General features: G+C 39.6%; 1 protein-coding gene across 1 annotated transcript in view; it reads left to right on the top strand.

Moving 5' to 3' along the window:
• Positions 1–586: 586 nt before the first annotated feature.
• The window catches only part of NLK (nemo like kinase), a 162,646-nt gene continuing 145,093 nt past the window's right edge, over positions 587–18,139 (top strand). The window contains exon 1 of the mRNA XM_027034481.2: positions 587–2,166. Within this exon, the coding sequence (XP_026890282.1) occupies positions 1,709–2,166 (458 nt within the window). The 5' untranslated portion in view covers positions 587–1,708. The remainder of the gene's footprint in view (positions 2,167–18,139) is intronic.

Raw genomic sequence — 18,139 nt, 5'->3', positions numbered from 1 at the left:
CAGTGAATTCTCCACAATCCTGACCTATAGGAGATCTGAAGGGTGGGACCGAGATCAATCGTTTTTTCCATTTGTCAAATCTAGTGTCTATCTGGCCCCGGTCCCTTCCCACTTCATCTTCAAGCCAAGGATTGGTTGTTCTGTTCTTGGTCCCCGGCTCATGATTGGTTATTTTATTCCACCCTCTCTTCCAGCTTTTGCGGGCGGGATTAGCACGCAGCTTCCTGCTCCTGCCAAAAAAATAAAAGAAGAAAAAGAAAAGAGGAGAGAGGCGAAAGAAAATGTCACGGAGATCTTTGGTTTTTAATTCGCTTTTAGTCTTGTCGGTCAGGCCAGACTCTGCCTTTTGATTGGTCTTTCTATCTGCCCATCCCGGATCGGGGGCGGGATTTCCCCAGGAGACCCACACCTTGTTGCCACTGGCCGAACAGTGCGCCTGTCTGAAGCTCCGGGCCCAGGATTGGAGGCAGACGCAGACAGGTGGGCGTGGATTGGCTAGGGCAGCCGGTCAGTGTGAGGCGGGGGCGGGGCCTCGGTGGCTGGTTGCGCGTGTCCGCCGCTGGCTCCGCTCTATCCGGCTTTGCTAGGGGAGGTGAGTCCGGCCGCGGCGGCACCGGCGGCTGAGGAGGAGGCGGCGGCTGAGGAGAAAGCGGCCGGCAGCGACTGAGGAGAAAGCGGCCGCGGGGACGGGAAGCCGGGTGGGGGGGAGGGGGGGAGACGGAGCAGCCTTGAGCCCTGCGGGGGCCGTCGCGCGGGGGGACCCACCCGCTCTCCCCCCCAACCCTCCTCAGCAGAAGCAGCCGGCGGCGGGGGCAGGAGTCAGCCCGCTTCCGACTGCACCCCGCCCGCCTCCCGGGGCTCCTATTCTTTGGCCCCGGGACCCTAACCTCATCCCGGGGCGGTTCCCTCTGTCTGGGCGTCCGAGTGCTGCCCACCTCTCTTTCATTCCTCCCTGCACCTCCTTACCTTCACTTTGCCCCGGTTCTCTTTCTCCTCTCCGTCCTGCCCTGTCGCCTGCTCTGCTCACCCTATCTCTCCTGCCTCCTTCCCTGGCTCTTTTCTCTTCTGGAAAGTTTAGTACCCCCCTCCAATCAGGTCAGCCTGACTAGGAGTGGGGGGAGATGTAGGAAGGCCTGAGAGTTCGAGGGGGGGGGAAAGCTGGTTTCCCTGGAAATTTCCCCCCATCTTTTGAATTTGGGGTGGTTGGAATTTTTTAAAATTGTATTTTTGAGGAGGTGGTAGGTGTTTAGAAAAGGATGTGGGAATGGAAGGGGTAGATGAGTCAACCCTCTTACAAGATTCCAAGGGTGGCGTGTTTCCTGATCCTTTTCGTGCGTGGAGTTCAGGGGGTCGGGAGGTTTGGCCTTTATTCCCACATTCAAAGTTGGAACCTCCCCCCAATTAAGGATGGAGTTTTAGTACCCACTTGTGGCAGGAAACCTGGGGGGAAGGGGTCCCTTTTTCCTTTTTCTTTTCTTTTTCTTTCTTTCCTTTCTTTTCTTTTTTGGGCAATCCACACCCTTCCACACACGCTCACCCCGAAACTAAACACCAAGATCCTCTAACTTGTTTGGATTGACTGATGAAGACCTAAAGCCAGTTTCCGCTCCATGTTTTTTGAGGTGGAGTGAGTGGTTGTTCTTCATTTTTAAATGGCCAAATGACAGCTTGACCCAGTTTGCTTTCCAATCAAAGGGCATTTTTTTGAATGTCTCTTTGTGGCGCAAGAGCCAACGCAAAAATGATGGCGGCTTACAATGGCGGCACATCTGCAGCAGCAGCAGGTCACCACCACCACCATCACCACCACCTTCCACACCTCCCTCCTCCTCACCTTCACCACCACCACCACCCTCAACACCATCTTCATCCGGGGTCGGCGGCTGCTGTACACCCTGTCCAGCAGCATACCTCTTCGGCAGCTGCGGCGGCCGCAGCAGCGGCCGCAGCTGCAGCCATGTTAAACCCTGGGCAACAACAGCCATATTTCCCATCTCCGGCACCGGGTCAGGCTCCTGGACCAGCTGCAGCAGCCCCAGCTCAGGTACAGGCTGCCGCAGCTGCCACAGTTAAGGCGCACCACCATCAACACTCGCATCATCCACAACAGCAGCTGGATATTGAGCCGGATAGACCTATTGGATATGGAGCCTTTGGTGTTGTCTGGTGAGTATCCACAGAAAAACACGACTTCTCGCGGTTTCTTCTCACGTTGAGGTTGGGCGAGCCATCCGCCATGGCTTCCACCATGGTGACCAACCGCGGAGCGACTCAACTCTAGGAAGCCACCGCCACCGGTGAAGAGGCCCAACGTGTTGGCTGGCCGAGTTTGTGCTTTTGAGCCCTGGCGCATTTTGGTAGAACGCCGTCTGATGAGTAACACGTTTGCCGTCTACCAGACTTTCTGTTTAGAACCTAAGCGAGCCACCGGATGTAGGATCAATAGATGAATGTGTGAAGCGTGTATCCCGACAGACCTTGGTCATCTCTTAGGTCTGATTTAGTCTGAATCGGTTGCCTGATTGCAGCGGATGTCACCAATGACCCCACCTTTGATTCCTTAATCTTAGTCTCGTCATTGGGTTAGACTTTGCATAACTACTTTGATGTCCCTTTTTGTCTTTTCATTCTTCGATTTGTAATCTTGATCCCCAGAAGGAAGATAGAGTTCATACTTGAACCAGTTAAGCCCTTGCTTGAGTGGTTTATTTTAAACCCTAAAGCTGCAGTTGGGAAGTATGTAGCTTTAGCTTTTTTGATAAGAATGCATTAAATATAGCATCACACATGAGTACCACAAATGAGGTCAGTAGACTGTAGCTATGCCGTGGCCCACATTCAGTGTAATGTTTTAGTGTCATTTAGTGTCATTTAGTGCCTCTTAAGTTGCTGTTATCCCTTGGTTGGTTGCCGTAGTAGGAAGTATACTTTTCAAACATAGGAAACTGCTCTACTTTTGCTAGTGCTAGGATGTTTGAAAAAGTCCAAGCGCTTCTTAGATGCAACATTTTGTCTATTTACTCTTCTTAGGAAGATTAGTAGTTTGTAATAAAATGAATTTATCGTTGTAGGCCCTGTTGCTGTCAAAACTAGAACAAACAATTTTTTTCTCAAGGATTAAGTATTCTGGTGTGGACAGATGAATTGATGTTTTCAGTGCGTTCAAAAATAGATAGTTGTTCATGTCTAGAAAAGCCCCCATCGCTACAGGAAAATGAACTCTTTGGAGCTAGCCTGGTAAATGTCTCCTTTTGTCATTGTTTTTCACGCTGTAATTGACGTGAGAATCATGTTTGCATTATATCTGGTCATCTTTATTTATAGTTCACATTTTATAATCTAGGCTACTAAGTGATCTGGTTTTTTTAAACTAGTAGGGTCCAGTGTTTTCCCAGCTAGCTCTCCAAGGAGGTTGCTGCTGTAGTGCTCCCTTCTCCAAGGTGTATGCGATTCCTGGTGGGAAAGAGTGTAGCCAGTAATGGTGTCTCTTCAGTCGCTCCGCTCAGGGACCGGTCTGCTCCTGCCTTCTCTTTCGTATCCTGTCCCCAAGGATTGCACCGTGAACTTCTATTCCTTGCCTAACCCTTGAGGATTTCAGAGGTGTGGGACCTGGGGGGGCAGGGTGTGTGGACCGGGACAAGGTGGTTCCTTGCTTTAAATTTTGTCATTGATTTCCTGGACTTTGTTTGGATTTTCGTAGACCTGGATGCTCTCTCTTATTTAAACGTTGTACATACAGTGTTAAGAACTAGAGATACTGAAAGGGAAGTGGATTGCAGCATTCTTGACTATATTCTAAAGACGGTTCTACATTTCTCTCACATGGTGATGTGACGTGTAGAGTTTTCACTTCAAGTCATGGCTAAAGGAAAAGATTTTTTTTTTTAGGGGAGGAAGGTGAGGAGCTGGGAATGCTGAAACATCTTCCATAGCAAACATTCTGGTAGAGGCTATTCTGAGTTACATATGTATGAAAAACTTAATGTTTTTGATTTGAGTCCATTCTAGATTCTGTCATTGATTGAACGCCTTCTGTCACCGACAGAGTTGGCTCCCCGTACTTGAAGAGTACCTCATTCTGTACACCATCTTCTATTGTATACCGGTTGTTTTGTGTTTGCCTTGTCTCACTACATTCGTAAGCCCCTCGAGGATACGGACTGTGCCTACCAGGGTACTTCTTTTCCTCCGCGGCACTTTGCACAGGGCCGTGGCATGTTCGCTGCTTGATTACTTGATTCCCCAGTCAGGTCCTTCTTTCTTTAACCAAGTTTGTGTGGTTAGCTGCATTGAGTGTTTCCAATCAGTTGTTACAAGTGAAGTACAATTCAGCATGAAAAAAAGGAAGAGTTCCAGGTGTGTGTTTTAGTATGCAAATGCTTTTCTGTTTTCATATTTACATATCGATGACCTGTTGTCTGAATTGCTTATTATATTTGGAATGTAACTGCCACGTGTATGACCTGGGTAAAGTTGTTAAAACTGGAGATTTGAATACCAAACCAGAGTGAGTCACACTAGTATTCTGAAACCCAAGCTAAAGATATTAGTAAGATTTTTTTACTTTTTAACTAACTAGACCAGAATTTTTTTTTAATTCAAAAAATATCTAATGAACCTGAAACTGTTTTCTAAAATGATTAAAATGGGACATAAAAATATTTTCCCAGCGATACATCATTTGATTAAAACATCATATAATTACTTGGGCATCATAAGATTCACTTAGATTCAAATATATTAAAAAAATTTTTTTTAAATGTCTATTTATTTTTGAGAGGGAGGAGCAGAGAGAGAGGAGACCCAGAGTCTGAAGCAGGTTCCAGGCTCTGAGGTGTCATCACAGAGCCCGACTTGGGGCTCAAACTCACGAACCGCGAGATCATGACCTGAGCCAAAGTCGGACGCTTAACTGTGAGCCACCCAGGTGCCTCTCTAATGTATTTAACGCATTTTGCAAGTATTTTTCTTCCGGCATCCCACACAAAAGGACACTGTATCTGCTCTCATATACACAAAAGGACACTGTATCTGCTCTCATATCTTTTTCTGAACGTGCACCCCAAATTACTGACTGATGTCTGAAAACATTGCATGTAATTTTGAACAATATTGTTTCTCCTGTATGTAGACACAGCAAGATATTTGTGGAAGTGGTGTAGCATTTTACCAGTCAGATTTATAACTGAACAGTTTAGTCTACCAGCCTTGATTTATCTCTGAGCTGAATTTAACTAGTGGAATAACTTATCAGTATTGGACAGTTGTGTAAAAGTAGTGAATTACCTATTTGCTTGCCGGTAAAGATGGTGCTTTGACAGTTCAATTAAGGTTTCATTAACGACTGTCTGCTGTGTTTTATCTCAAAGTAAGGGTTCCAGTTTACGTGGTAATATGGTCATGGGGTAGCCTGAGATACATTCATTCTAATGATAGAATGTTGTTCATGGGTCATCAAAGCATCATATATAATTTGACCTTCTTTATCACATGTCAAGGCTCCAAATGTCCATTTGGACATTTTCATAATGCAAAACTGAAACACAAAATAACCCACAAACAGAAACCTCAGTCATTTGGTGAGGATAATGTTAATATCTATTTGTTGGTAGTTCACATTTGCCAGAGGAAAGTGAATATGCAGTGCTTAAAATTGTGACAACCTTGGGACAAAGTATTACAGCATAAAGCTTCAGGGGCTTATGAAGTGCGTGTTTTTGAGAGTTGGAGGAAGTTGACCACGTGAGGGAAGTTTGAAGACTGCTAAACCCAGGCAGTTTGACATTGACAACCAGAAATATTGATTGAATTAATGGCACATAGTGCCACCTTGATAATGAGTCTGGGAAAAGCTTCTACGTAGAATATTAGTAGTGTTTTGGTTTTTAACTTATGTGATTAATTGAAAGATCAAATATCTTGGGATTCATTTGGTCTGTTGCCTTTGTACTCCAAGTAAAGTTGGAGAAATTTGAATTTTATTCTAATTCTTTCAGCGGGTTACTTTTATGTAAGTCTTTCAAAACTTAAGCATCACTGTAGTGATACTTAGTTACTTACTAGCTGTGTCATCTTAAGTTGTTTAACCTCTCTATTCCTCATTATAAAATGAGGATAATAATAGCACCTCTCCAAGGAGGATCGGTAAAAATGTGGTAATCTTTGTAAACCAATGATTACACTGTCTGGCATACAGTAAGCACTCAATGAAGGCTGTTTTTATTGTAGTTATTGTTGGTAGAAAAAACTGTTGTGTTAATGTATGCAGAAGTGGCTTCGTATATGGCCAGGTTTATCAAGTGAAATCACAACGTGCAGACTATTTTTGGAGGCATGACTTCAGATACCATAAAGTGTCCCCTTAGTTGTGCTATATGCTATATATGTGCTATTAATAATTTAAAACAAATACATTAAAATATATATAAAATACATGTTTGTGTGGACTTGGTAGGTGTTCTAGTCAGTTCATCTGCACTGTTTTAGAAAGTATTCTGGATTTACATTGTGGGAAGGAAATTAATTTTTTCTTCTCAGAATGTAACAAATGAAGGACATCCTTATCGTCAAAGTTCAGCTTTAGTGGAAGCTCATTTTACTTGTGTTTGGATGAAAGAGTGTGAATTGCTAAAGAAGATCCTAGTGAGGTGGGGGAAATATGTGCGATTTAATGAAAAATTATTCAGCGTAAATCCTCATGCATGGCAGATACTGTCTAGCTTGCTCATCTTGTGAAAATTAGAGGTACCATTTTTTTTCTGATGTTTTCCGTGGTACTTTTTTACTCCTCAAACAGCCAACTTGAATTTAGAAAAATGGGGAATGCTTTGGGATATGTTTGGGGAAAATCCTGGAGTTATGTGCATCAGAAAGAGCATACTGAAGTGTATTCTGTTATTAACTGTGTTTTACAGGTTAAGAATTTGTAGTATTGAGAAGTTTTTCTAACAGCCAGGATTAACTGCCACAGCTGGATTCTTTGGGGTGGGGGTGGGGGGGCGCTGCTTTGTGAAAAGAGCTTTGAAGAAGCAGTGCCTGCACCATAAAAAGGAAACGGTTGCTCTTCTAGACATAACAAAGCATCCGTGTGAAACTAGAAATGTGGAAATCTATATTGTTAACTTTAACTACAAACGAACTTACTTTTAGAAACTGCAGGTCCATGGTCATAAAGTAGAGAAAGCAAAGAGAGAGAATAAAAGTAATACAGTCTAATGATACTGAACTGGTTTCTTGGTGATACAAACTCCATGGCATTGTAACATTGGAAGTCATTTTGTGGTTAGACTCCTGACAAGATTTTTCCAAATTATATTCAAAAACCAAAAATAAAACAAAACCACAACACAACAAAAGAACTCATTTGTTTTATTCACAACACAACAAAAGAAACTCGTTTTATTCTTGGGCAGAAATTTTATGTTACACCATTGATTATTAGCTTAGAAGGAAAGAAGATAAAGATATTTTATTAAGAAAAAAACATTTCAGAAAGAATTGCCTTTTCAAACTAGCTAAAACGGCAATATCCCTCAAACTCACATGCAACTTTTTTAGCCATCACTCAGTACCACTGGTGCATGTCCTGGAAAAGAAATGGGGGCAGATGAAGTTACTCTTCACAACTTGGAGTGTGAGAGTTTTCCCTGATTTCTGTATTGTAGAATTGAGTGACTATTCTTGGCGGTTTTTATTAGATTTGCTGATGTCCTATCAGTTCAAGAATCCATTGTTTACATAATGTATGTTTCTTTATTATGCCGATCTGATTTCTTTGATGGAAATTGTCAAAGCCAAAGAAACTTTTCCATTTGTCATCCAACCAAATGGAAAGAAGTCACTGGGTAGAAGCTCTTTCATTATAAAGTTGTTTTGGGGTTTTACTTAAAAAAAAAAGTTTATTTGTTTATTTTGAGAGAGAGAGAAAAAGAGAATCTGAAGTCGGGCTCCACGGTGTCATGGCAGAGCCCGACACAGGGCTTCATCCCACCAATCATGAGATTATGACCTGAGCTAAAATCAAGAGTCCGATGCCCAACCTACTGAGCCACCCAGTTGCCCCTGGGTTTTACTTTTGATTTGTGCATCCACAGTAGTCCAGTGAATTATTTGTTGATTGGGTCATCTAATGCAGATCAACAACGATTTCCTAACTAACACAGTTTGTCAGTTTGATCCAATTGTTGCTTAGGGGTAATACAGAGAGTGCCTGAGGCAACAGTTGTGATACTGTCAATAAGCATGTGACACATCATCATAGACTTAGTTGGTAGTTCTAAGGTAGCTAGCCAGAAGACATTAGAAAAAATTTTAGCACTCTGGCATTATGAAAAGGAAACTAAGGAAATGATACTGAGTTGCACTTTAACAGTTAATGACAATGGTGTGAGTAGAGGGAGTGTGTACAGTGATGACTGTCATTGATTATGATTGGCAGTCTTTATCTAAACCTAGTTTCATATCGGTGTTTTGAATTAGTTTGACTAATTGAATTATATCTACTATCAGAAGGTTTTGACATTGTTGGAACTCACTAGTCAGTGTGTTTTTTATTGTCAACCTGCTGCAGTGGACCAGAACTATTGTAGGTAATAATGAGGATATTTAATTCTACAAACAATTTTGCAAACGGTCAAGCTTCTGCTGTTATCTGTCCTGTGCTTGTCCTGGGATACAGAGATGTTTAAGTCATGATACTGCCCTGAAGGAGCTTACAGTTAAGTAAACAGTGTGCAAAATAATATATCCCTGCTTTCAGGGAGTCTTGATGGAGAGTTGAAACTAAATTTGAAATCATTAAATAAAAACATAAAGATGTATTATCACTTGTTCTCACAGTAATATTTATTGGTTATTGACTATTTCCCAGGCCCTGTGCTGGATGTTAGGGATTTAAAGAAGATTATGATCTAGTGGGGGAGAGAGACTTGTAAATGGATGATTATAATTCATTGCCATCAATGCAGCAATAGAGATATTCCCTGCATATTATGGGAACATAGAGGAGGGATTTCTCTGGAAGGCATGAATGCTTTTTACAAAAGGTAATACCTCCACTGAGTTTTAAGAATAAGAGTCAGCTAATGATGAAGGGCGTTCTAGATAGTTGGGCTCATATGCAGGAGACCGTAGGGCTGGAGTTGCTGAAATATAAAGTGTAGTGGGGAGGTGGGAGGTGATAGGGTGGAGGGAGACAAACTAGAGCTAGACCCTAAAATTGGAGTGTTCTGCTGAAGAGATCCCACTGGTACTGGGAGAGGGGCAAAATCTTACTCTTTTTATGAGTAAAGCACATATATAAATATATAGCTTGTCTATAGTATTAAAATTTCATGAGGAGTCTGGGGGGAAAATGTCTGAAAAGGCTCCTTTGGGGCGGGTAATGAAATAAAGTTGAAACACTGGGAATGGCAACTGTGGAAAGTTTTTAAGAGAGAGACTTGTTCAGATATTTATATCTATGTATATAAAAGAGTGGAGATAGCTGAAGCCTGAGCCTTGGGGAATGTTCTCAGTTGTAGGTGGAAGAAATTATTGGAGGCAAAACTAAAGGGCAGTCAGATAGGAAAATGTGTTCATAGTGATTGACTGCTTGTGCATGGCAGAAGATTGTTAGGAAGATGGGAGTGATCTTTGGTGCAGATAAAAAAGTCAAAGAAAATGAGGGTGGAGAAAAGGCTATTGAATTTAGCAGGTAGAACACACATTTGAGAATGTGTGTGTGCTTTTTTTTTTCTCTCTCATGTATACATGAAATGTATATATTTGATTCTAAAGAATGTCTTAAATGTTAGCAGCACTTTGTTTTATCATTAATAAAATTCTCCCAAATCCCAAGTTTTTATTTCTAGTTTAATAAACCATAGAACTTGATGTTTATCATGTCCAAGGTGCCATTTCTTCGGGAAGAATTTTTTTAATGAGAGGGTAACAGAGTACTCAACTAAACTTGTTAGGAGACAAGATTCTGGTCCTGCCTTGCTGCCAACAACCCTATGACCTTGATAAAGTTATTTAAATTTTCTGGCTCTTTGGTTCCTCATTTATAAAATCCTGTGTTTCCTAAGTTTCTCTAATACAATTGTGTCAATGTTTATAAAGCATCATGGCTTTGTTTTTGGGAAAGTCCAACCTGCTAGTGACCATATGACAACTTTTTTCAGGAGTACAGATGTTGGCTGGCTTCTAAAATTGTTTAAAGGAAGAATGAGATAAATGTAACCCTATTCCCATGTGGTAACTTTCATGGAGTTTTCAAATTTAAAATTTCAGATTTTAAATGTGCAGCTGTTCAAGAGATTTATTTTCTTTCATTGACATTGGTAAGGATTGTACATATTTAGTTATGAAGAGCCTACCTATTTGCAAATGGGCAATCAATTCCTTCCTGAATGTAAATTTGATATTGTTTTTCTGGTAATACTTTACCTTTTAGTGTTTTAGATTTTCTTGCTTTCCTAAATATTTGGAGTGATTTTTAAAATTTTAAATAACATCTAATATTAAATATTTTGTCTTTTTGTGTGTGTGTGAGTAATCAGGTAAAATGATTTGGGGGTCAGTGCTTACATTAGCAAGTTGGTTTACAATGTTTTGTTTTTAGGAATCTCTTTTTAAATTCTGAATTTGGCTAGGGAATTTACTAGTTTGCAGATTAACCTTCCACAAAATGAGCTGTGTCACAGCTTTAAGGCCCTAGCCGTCTAGGGCAATTTACAATGCCCAGAGATAGAGCAGGAGCGTGCCTTCCTAAAGCTCTGCCACAATAGGAAGGGAGCATTTTCAGAGCCCTCAACAAACCAGCAGCACTATCCAGTAGATATATAATGCAAGCCACATATGTGATTTTAATGTTCTAGTGACCGTATTAAAAAATGTGAAAAGAAACAGGTGAAATTAGTTTTAGTAATATATTTTTATTCCATGTATCCAAAGTATTGTAATTTCAACATGTTATTACTATAAAAATTATTAATTAGGTATTTTACATTCTTCTCCACCTCCCCCCCGCCCCACACACACCAAAGTGTCCTGGCTACCTTATTGACCAGCACGGTTTTAGAGTCTCTTTGGCTTTTATTGTTGTATACCGATTTCTGAACCAATCGTCGTCTGTAGAGATAGGATTACTTTTGGAGCAATCAGGTCCACTCTGGACCTGGAGATGGAGTCAGTTATAAATGGGAGTGATGAATTCCAGCAATGGATGCTGGGAAGGCAGTCATTAATTACCAAGAATGCATTCATCTAACTTATATCAGACTCAGAAGATCTGGACCAGGTGCGTTCATAGAACAAAGTGGAATAATGTTCTCCATAGAGAAGTTGTCCTAACTGCCCTGAATTATTTGGAGTATTTTCCTTTTCTTTTCTGAACCCTTGTTTGCTTAAGGTAGCAGAAAGGTAAAATTGGTACCTGATCCTTGCCATGTTTGCTTTCCTTCCCGGTTAGATCAGATATCCCCCATTGATTTCTTTCCTCTCTCAGTGTTGTGGTTTTGTTATCTAGATAAAGTTCTCAAGTCTTGTTTTCAATTTAAATAGTATAAGGCTCAGTAGTGTCAGGCAGCAGACACCTAACAGGGGAATGGACAACACAGAAACTTTTTGTTTATCCTTTCCTTGACCTAAAATTCCTGCTCTGAGCTACAGAGAAAAGGTGAAGAGAGACATTTGAACAAATAGATAAAATTAGTCATTTGACCCAGATTGCAGCTATTTTTTTTTCTGTCTGCATGGATAAAAACCATCCTCCAATTTACATAAGCAGGTGATTTTTCTTACATGCTAATTTTCTTAATGCACCATGGCAGAGAGCTGTAGATTTGCAAATTGTGTAAGTAAATTGAAGTAAACCAGGTGACTTTATTTCACTTTATTATCTTACCAGTACAGAAGTACCCAAAGGGTGCAATTATCGGGTGATTATCTCATTGCACATCTAAGTTAACAGGCAGCCTGGTGCAAAGTTTTTTTTTCCCCCCTTTCTTCTCCACTTCCCTCTCATTTTAGTTGTTTAAAATAGGAAACTATTGATTTCTGTATTTACCTTGACAGGGCTAAAAATTTAATAATACAGATGTGGGGAAAATTGAGCTTTATTCAGAGTAATCCAGAAGCCATAAAAATTGGCAAGTAATGTGGATACTGTGCAGAAAAAGGGACACATGTATACTTGGTTTGGGTTTGATTCGCCTGAGAGAATTAGATGAGAACCTTCAACCATGTTTAATTGGTTGGCCTCTTCTGTTTTCCTTTTCCCAGGTTCTGCATGTTACAGTAATTGGGTTATTGTGAAGTTAACTGGGTGTGTATCAAAGCCAGTGTTCAAAATATTGATGTGTATTCTCTTAAAAATCAAAATAACTAATTACAAGTGTTTTAAAATAACATTTCAATATGTTAGAAATTTTAGAAAGGGACAACAGTTAGTTTTAGGGGCTCTTTTCCCAGAAGATTCCTGAGGACAAGTAATGTCAATCAATAAAGCACCTTCCTGGTATTAAAAGGGTATTTCCAAATAACAAATTCCAATATTAATCTTAGCAATTAATGCTTTTTAATTCCTCAGATGTGACAGTATTATTTACCTAGTGATATGTATGGAGATTAAATTATACTCCTTGTAGCTTTGAAGTAATGCTTTTGAAATGAATCATAATTTTAAGCTAGCAAATTAAAAGTTTGGCCAGTCTTTTTATCCCAGTGCTTCCATATTCTTCCTTTTCGGTTTAAAGAAAAGTAGTCCAGAAGAACTTTGAGAACAAAAGCAGTTAAAGAATGACCAGAGGAGGACAGGATTTAAGTACAAAGGGACTGTATGGGTTGGTAGTTAAGAGCCAGTGCTATGATTACAGTCTGGATTTAAATCTTGACTCTGCCCTCTTCCTAGCTGTGGGCTAATTATTTAACCTCTGAGTGCCTCTTGGTCATAGTGTGTAAAATGGGGATAGTAATAGTATATGTATTTCATAGGGGTTGTTCTATAGATTAAGTGAATCAAGGTATATGTAGTCATAGAACTGTGCTTGGCCCTATGTAAATATTGACTATCATTATTATTATTATTACCAGTTTGAGTGAAAAAATAGAGCCCCTTCTGAAAGCTTATTAATTTAGGGCAAATAACTAACAGCTTTTGTCGGGCTGTTGATAGGTCTTAGGTGTGTGACTACTGCAGAAATTTTTTTTTTTCTGATTAGCTCCAACAGTTTTTGAAAAATTCATTCAAGTTGTAGAATGCCTTCCAAATGTAAAATTTTCTTTAGCCCATAAAAGGAAGGTTTTTCCTTTCTCTTTTTCCCCCCTTTCTCTTTAACTTCCTCTTCCCACCCCATTATCAAAGTAATATGTTTATTATAGGAAACTTGAAAAATAACCTACAACTCAGATAGCCACTGACAGCATTTGGTGTATTTTTTCCCCCAATTATTTACCTGGAATGCTTGTGTTTGTAATATTATGAGTTGGAATCATGATTGCATTGGGTATTTACAATTTTGTATCCTGTTTGTTTCAGTAACATTACAAAGATTTTGGCCTTATGGGGGGGGGGGGGAGGCGGGGTAGGACTAATTTTTTCATTCTCACAATCCTAGAGCTCTATCTTGAAAGGAACTAGACAGTTGGAGGATACTTTAGAATGCATCTAGAGTAACTGCCTCATTTTATAAATGGGAAAATTGAGACCCAGGGAAGCTAAGAGATTTGTTCAAGGTCACACAGCTAGTTAGAGGCTGAGCCAGAACCTTTGCTCTTTTGCTGCTTTACCAGTAATACCTGTTCACCTTAATGCCCAGTGAAACTGGAGGAAGTGTTCTTATAAAAGCAAAACAAAACAAATAAAAAACAAAAACTCTGTGAATGAAACCAAGAACAGTGCTTCTGAAAAAAAATAGAGTACTCCATTAGTTGCTTTTTGTGTGCCAGTGACTCTAAGGTTTCTGGTGAAAGTTTAATGTCATGAGCCACAAGCCTTTTGGTGGAAAACAACTCGATCTTTTCATGATAGATGTAATTATGTTGTATATTTGCCTTGAGACTATCATGTCCCCCTCTTATTTTTTGAAAAATTTTAAACCTCGGGGAATTGGAAAGAATCGTATAATGATATATACCCATAAACCATTCTTCTAGATTAACATTTTGTGACTTTTGCTTTATCCAGTTGGAGGCTATTTCTACAGAATTTGCTGAGATTGGGTTTTGATTAAATTTAGACTTACAGTGTTAAGAAATTTATGGTCACTGCATCAAGTTGCTTGCTGCTCCATGTATTAAGTTTTGTAAGCTCTCCCAACTAGAGAAGGAACTGGAGGTTTTCAAGCTTGTGACTTTTGGAATGCTATTTATTCTCCTAATACTTAAAAGAAAATTCAGTGTGAATCAGATGTGTAGCTGAAACATATACCAGTCAAAACTAGGCTTCAGGCAGGATAGAAATATTCCATTCTGCAAAGTTTTTCTTTTTTTGTGATGTTTATCTCAATTTGGGAGTAAAGGGACATTTTCACAATAACCTAATTTCTGGTTTCACAAATTTGTGACAGAGGACGTGATTGAGGATATTACATTGTTGAAGCTAAAATTTAAGTTGCTGTAGTTTTTTTTTTCCTAAGTAAATTACCCTGATAGTCACATGAGCTGATGATGCTGTGATTTGTGTCACCCAATTCACTGCTCTGTATTTTTCAGTACCAAATAATTCCTTTGTTAAACTCATTTTCAGTAAATGAGCCATTGTTTCCCAAAGGGTAATGATTATTTCTATATATAGCACAAATCCCTAAGAAATAGATTTTAAAGTCTAAGATATTAGTGATTGGAAATGGTTAAAATCCTTGCTCTGTGTATATCAAGGCACAACTGTGTCTATGAATAGGGCAGCTGCTATGTTTGCTCCCTTGGCTACAATATAAGATATTATGCTTACTAGAAACCAAGTGACAAGTCTTTAAAAGTCAAGTCTTTCGGGTTATGTGCAAAAAGGGGTTATTTTATTGAGTCTACCCAGTATTACATAGTTTCATAACGTAAACACCTAGAATGAAGTAGCTGGAGTTTAAATCTAAATGGCTTGTGACAGGTAAGGAAATATATAGGCAGCAGATATTGGTTTACTTGATACAGTTGATGTCAGTGTCTGCAAATAAGTCATTGACTTCTTAAAGTACCTCAGCAGTAAAGACATTTAAAATAGGGACACTGTGATGTTTAACTGGTGTAGATGCTGAAGATCTGGTTATCAGCATGTATCAGCTTCTCTCTGTAGGTGGAAAAACTTTAAATAACTAGTTTTTAGCCCTTGATTTTTTTTTTTCCTCTTAAAGTAGATGCTTGTTTCTTAGAAGACAAATCAAAATCATCTGTTTCTGTCTCTCTTCCCCTCTCGATGCTAATAAAAGCAAATGCTTATAAGCACTCTGACACATTTTCTACCCACTGATACACTGAAAATAATGAGTTTCTAAGGCTGGGGCCATGTCTCATTTGTATCTGCAGCGCGGAATATGGTCATGGGTGGGTACTTACTGTTCTTTGTTACATTGAAAGTTGCTAATGCTAAATTTGATGGGATGGTGACTGTCACAAAGAAGAGTATCACTGACCCTTTTGCCATTATGTAGAGCCCTACTTCCTCATGCAACACAGGAATTTTGATGAGGGAACACTTAGAGTGGCATTCAGACTACCCCTTGATGGTGATTTTGTTTTTTGTGGTGTTTGGATTTCTTTTTTTAAGAGTAAAGAGCCCTAATCTAAAAATAATATACGGTAACCAACTATCCCTCAAATAGTCCTTGTTTTGCTGCTGCTTTCTATAATCTACTTTTAAGTTAAGAATGCTTTTGAATTGTTTAGGTAAAATACATTCTCAGTACAGAACTGTGACCTCATGTTAGAAAAATAGAAACTATGTCTAAAGTCTCATCTCTTATATCAAAATACCAAAGCCCTCTGCGATGCTGGGGAAAAAAAAATGCATGCAGAAAAAAAAATACAGGCAATTCTAAGCTCTACATTCTGTTCTATAAACTTATGAATAAGTGACAGATTAGTATGTACGAGCCATCCTTTTTAAAATTAGTGAGAGGGGTGCCTGCATGGTTAAGTTGGTTAAGTGGCCCACTCTAGATTTCAGCACAGGTCCTGCTCTCATGGTTGTGCGATAAGACCCCAGTTGGGCTCTGGGCTGTGCCGTGAAGCCTGCTTGAGATTCTCTCTCCCTCTGTGCCCTTCTTCCACGTGCGTGGGTGCGTGTTCTCTCTCTCTCTCTCTCTCTCTCTCTCTCTCTCAAAATAAACTTAAAAAAATAAAATTAGTGAGAAAGAATGGCTTATTTCAGTGGTGTGCTGGTATATGTTTCACAGGGTCTCTGGAAAATAAAATGGCCCTGGTTTGTAGGGGCTGCCCAGTTCCTGTGGTGTAAATACTCCTATAATGGCCAGTTTCAAGCAACCAATGTGAAGTCATCAACGCTTGAATTGGAAAAAGAAATATAGTAGCACACCATTATAAAGTATTTTTACCCTACAGATAAAGTAGATGTTAATCTTACAAGCATAAGTCATTTAAAATAATTAGGAAGCAATGATTTCTGAGTATTTGTTACCTTTCTTTTAGTAATGATTTATTTCATTCTAAGTTTGTATAATTTAACTTTTAATAATGCCTGTGTTTCACAGTCAGCTTGCAAAATGCCAGAAAATGTAATAATCTCTCAGGAGCCAGTATGAACCAGTTCTAGCACACCACTGGTTTATTAAATCTTTGTTGGGATGTTTAACTAGTGGTGGGGAGGGATGAAGTTGGGTCTGTATTCATCATGTACAAAAAGGGATTAAAGGTTTAAATGTAAAAAAAAAAGAAAGCCAAAAAAAAAAAAAAAAAAAGAAAATATGGATAACTATTTTTATCATCTTGGAGGGAAAGACTTATTACTTTGATGTCAAAGCAAGAAAAATATCAGATTTGTTTGTGTAGATATTTAAGATGTGTGTTTGGTAAAATACAACATAAAAAAGCCTAAAAGAAAAAAATACATAAGCCAGGGGAGAAATGGAGAAATATTGGCAACATGTATGAAAGACAAAAGTTAGTATCTTTTAAAAAAAAATTTTTTTTAATGTTTATTTATTTTGAGAGAGAGAGAGACAGAGCACAAGCAGGGGAGGGACAGAGAGAAGGAGAAACAGAATCTGAAGCAGGGTCCAGGCTCTGAGCTGTCAGCACAGAGCCCAACGCAGGGCTCGAACCCATGAACCGTGAGATCATGACCTGAGCCGAAGTCGGACGCTCAATCGACTGAGCCACCCAGGTGCCCCTAAAAGTTAGTATCTTTAATACTTAAACAGCTCTTAAAATCTTGGGGCACCTGGGTGGCCCAGTCGGTTAAGTGTCCAACTTCGGCTCAGGTCATGATCTTACGGTTTCATGGGTTCTAGCCCCGTGTCAGACTCTGCTGACAGCTCAGAGCCTGGAGCCTGCTTCAGACTCTCTCTCCCTCTCTCTCTGCCCCTCCCCCACTCATGCTCTGTCTCTGTCTCTCTCTCAAAATGAACATAAAAAAAAAAAAGATCTTTTAAAATCAACAAGAAGTAAGGGTGAATACCCTAACTGAAAATGGGCAAAAGCTAGAGAATGGGCTATTTGCAGAAGAAATAAAATTTGTTTAAAAATATTTTTAAAAGACTCTCACTTTCATTAATAAAGAAATGCAGAAATAGGATATCACTCTTAACTTGTTAGATTGACATTTTAAAGTAAGTGATAACTCCTCCAGTTATTGCAGATGTAGTGAAGTAAACACTCTGAAACTTTTTTTTTTAAATTTTTATTTTTTGAGAGAGAGAAGACGTGTGTGCATGAGCAAGCAGGAGAGGGATGGAGGGAGAGACTCCTAAGTAGACCCTATGCTCAGAGCAGAGCTCGACTGAGCCCTGATGTGGGGGCAAAACTTTTGATGATAGTGTAGATGGCTAGAGACTTCCTGGGAGAGGAGTTTCTCAAAATTGAATGCACACACCCTTTGTGTGAGAAATCATTGAGCTTAGAGATGCAAAGATATATTTATAAGGAAAGCGACCTAAATGTCTGTGAATAGTAGACTAGTTATCTTTGAAAGATACTCACAATTTAT

Source organism: Acinonyx jubatus, chromosome E1 (assembly GCF_027475565.1).
Source record: "Acinonyx jubatus isolate Ajub_Pintada_27869175 chromosome E1, VMU_Ajub_asm_v1.0, whole genome shotgun sequence".
NCBI lineage: Eukaryota > Metazoa > Chordata > Mammalia > Carnivora > Felidae > Acinonyx > Acinonyx jubatus.
The sequence above is the reverse complement of the archived record's forward strand: the minus strand, read 5'-3'. Positions and strand labels throughout refer to the sequence as shown.